General features: G+C 35.4%; 1 protein-coding gene across 1 annotated transcript in view; it reads right to left on the bottom strand.

Annotated features, from left to right (window-relative positions):
- The window catches only part of ap1g2 (adaptor related protein complex 1 subunit gamma 2), a gene marked incomplete at its 5' end in the record, with an annotated part of 23,558 nt that overhangs the window by 14,873 nt on the left and 5,620 nt on the right, over positions 1 to 3,065 (bottom strand). The window contains 3 exon segments of the mRNA XM_014004511.1: positions 1,060 to 1,155; positions 1,262 to 1,338; positions 1,414 to 1,510. Coding sequence (XP_013859965.1) covers positions 1,060 to 1,155; positions 1,262 to 1,338; positions 1,414 to 1,510 — 270 coding nt within the window.

Raw genomic sequence — 3,065 nt, 5'->3', positions numbered from 1 at the left:
CCATCCATCCATCCATCCATCTAAATGTGGAAAGTTCCTTATATCCATCCATGCATCCACCCATGCATCCATCCATCCATCCATCCATCCATCCAACTAAATGTAGAAAGTTCCTTATATCCATCCATCCATCCATGAATGAATGAAGAGAAGCAGCAGCTCTAACCTGCGCTCCCTCTGGAGGAGGATATCCTCAGGTGAGAAGCAAAATGTCTTCAATAAAAATAAAAAGAATCCCAGCTGCCTTCTATTTAACCCTCTAAAATATCAAACTATAAATATTACTGTCAGAAATGACAAACGTTTTTGAGGGTATGTGTAGTTTTAAGGTAACAGGAGGATTACCCCAGAAACTGGTTTATTATGATGCTTCACATTAAATCCATCACATTTTCATCACAGTAAGTAAACACCGGTGATTAAAACAAGAACTATTTAATACAAAAAAAAAAAAATTCAATGCTATGTGAAGTAATATACATTTTTAACGAAACAAAGTCTAAAATAAACCTTCATATAACCTGCTACTTAATAGTGACCATTTATTTTTAACACTCTTTGCAGTAGAAACAATTTAAAAATCAAAGAGTCTGCAGGTGAATATAATGTTTTAACAAATAAATCCAACACAAAACTTTTTCTAACATTTAATTAATGGACTAAGATTTGTATTACAAGTATTATGAATTTATACAATTAGTTATCTAATAAAAAATTAAATCAAAAAACAAGGACATGTTTTAGGGCCAAACCACATATATTTATAAATGAAGAATAGATTAAAACAAACACTGTATTTGCCTGTGAATTTGTACCTCACAGTAGAGCTTTCATAAAAAAAAAAAAATCAACAAAATCACTAGTGTGAGGTGGGAATCTCTGGTGAAGTAGTTTTTCCCCTCAGATTTCTGGTCCAGAAAATAATAATAATAAAAAAAAGAACTACATTCACAGAATCCTAATGCTGCGTCAGTAAAATCTTAAGGAAAATAAATCAGGATGAGATGATAAAAATATATAACTTCCACTTGTATATAAGTGAATAAAATAAACGCTGACCTGTAGGAAAGGATCACTGACTCCTGCAACATCGTGGTCAGGAGAATAACCTGAAATGATCAGGCCTTTCATGATCTGAACTAAATCTGGTACTGTCTGGAAAACACACATACGTACACATACACAGCACAAACAAGTTATAACACATGTTTAAACAGAATGATTAGGTCAGGATATGTGTGTGTGTGTGCATCAATCAGACCTTCCTGAACCGCTCCAGAGATTCTGGGCTCCGCTCACACAGCTCTGTGATCAGAACAACAGCACCATGCAGCACACCTGTGCAAAAAAAAACAAAAATATGAAGACAGTGAACAGATGAGCAAATTAAACTGGTCATAAAGATCTGCTCACCGTGGTTCTTCTCTGAGAGGAGGGAACGAGCGGAGGGGGCAAAGAGCTCTCCGAGATCCTGGACTTTTCTCACGATGTGCACGGCACATAAAGCAGCCTAAAGAGTCAATGGAACAAAAACATTTTACCAGTTTATATTCAAAATCTATGAATCCATTCATCTAATAAGTTATACATCATATCAGGTAGTAAAACATACACAAATTATTTAGACTATATGGTCACATTTCTTATCTAATTTAAAATTGTATAAATCACACGGTAGATAAAAAAAATAATGTTTGACTGAAGAAGTAGACTTTATCAAATGAAACAACTCAAACCTCCACAGATGTTCAGGAAAATGCTATTTTGTGGATTTTTATACCAAACAGCAACATAGCCTGGGTCCACACTGTAAGGTAGTGTTGCAAACTAATCATTGTTATTTGCACTGTGCTCTCTGTTGAAACTAATATTCTTTGGCTGGAATAACACAAAAGAYGGTGTTAACTTTTGACATTTTTATTTTTTTGAAAGGCAAAATGACCTTTTTGTTGCCTCAATCTGTGCCGAGCAGGGCTCTACAGTAGACTAACTTTTTGCACTGGCTGCACCGGTGCGCCTAACATTTTTTTACTTAGGTGCACCAGTACAAAAGTTAGGTTAACCCAAATTTGAAAACATGATGCATTTAACATCAGCGTTTTAATGGTTCACTTTTTTGTAAATCCTTGTCCACTAAGACAACATTAACTCACAAAACATTTGGTGCCAAAACTTAGCAAAAATGAAGTTTTGTATTTGAACCAGAATCATAGACATTTAACTTACTGAGAAGCATTTAAAGTGATTCTATGACCTGAAATTTTAACTTAAACACCTCCAGATACAATAAATGAAAGAAATTCTGAATTTTATGTGCAAATGTTTAAGGGTTGAACATTTTATAAACATATTAAACATTTCATGGTAAAATGTCTTTTAGACTACACCTGACCCTCAGATGGACCTTCAGGATCTTTGGCCTTGTTTAAACCAGACTGATGAACAGAGAATTATGATTAACAGCAGAAACATTCCTAATATTTATTAAATGAGAAAAAGCTTTTTCAAATAATGAAAAAAAAACATAACATGAAAATGTCTGCAATTTAATTTGTATTAGTTGAATTTCATGTATCTCTCACTAACTAAGCTGTGTAGTCATAAAACCATTTTCAGAACATGGAATGTAACTGTGGTGAAGCCAATTATATGTAAAAGCAGCCTGCCATACAGTGAGCTTCCTCATGCTGCTGGAGTGATCTGCACTGTGCTCTCAGAGCAGAACCCGACTGCAAGATGGACTTTAGGCTACTTACTACTGAGACTTAGAGCAAGCAACCATCTACATTTCATTTCCACAGTTGACAAGAAAAAAAAAAGGTTTTCGACTCTGGTTTGAAACAACAAAAAATAAAAAACACGGATTCACTGTGCGCCAGAGCGTGTGTGCGTGCACATGTTTTAGCTTCATGGAGGGGACAACTGGAAGGTCTAAGTCCCCGTGAGGATAGAAGAACAAGCGTGTGTGTGTGTGTGTGGACGGGTTTTTCCTACAACATGGGGTATTTTTTACAAAAAAAAAAAGCAGCCAGGTGGGGACCGAAGTGAATCGTGGGGACCTAGCA

This window comes from Austrofundulus limnaeus, unplaced genomic scaffold (assembly GCF_001266775.1).
Source record: "Austrofundulus limnaeus strain Quisiro unplaced genomic scaffold, Austrofundulus_limnaeus-1.0 Scaffold24, whole genome shotgun sequence".
In the NCBI taxonomy this organism is placed as follows: Eukaryota; Metazoa; Chordata; class Actinopteri; order Cyprinodontiformes; family Rivulidae; genus Austrofundulus; species Austrofundulus limnaeus.
The sequence above is the reverse complement of the archived record's forward strand: the minus strand, read 5'-3'. Positions and strand labels throughout refer to the sequence as shown.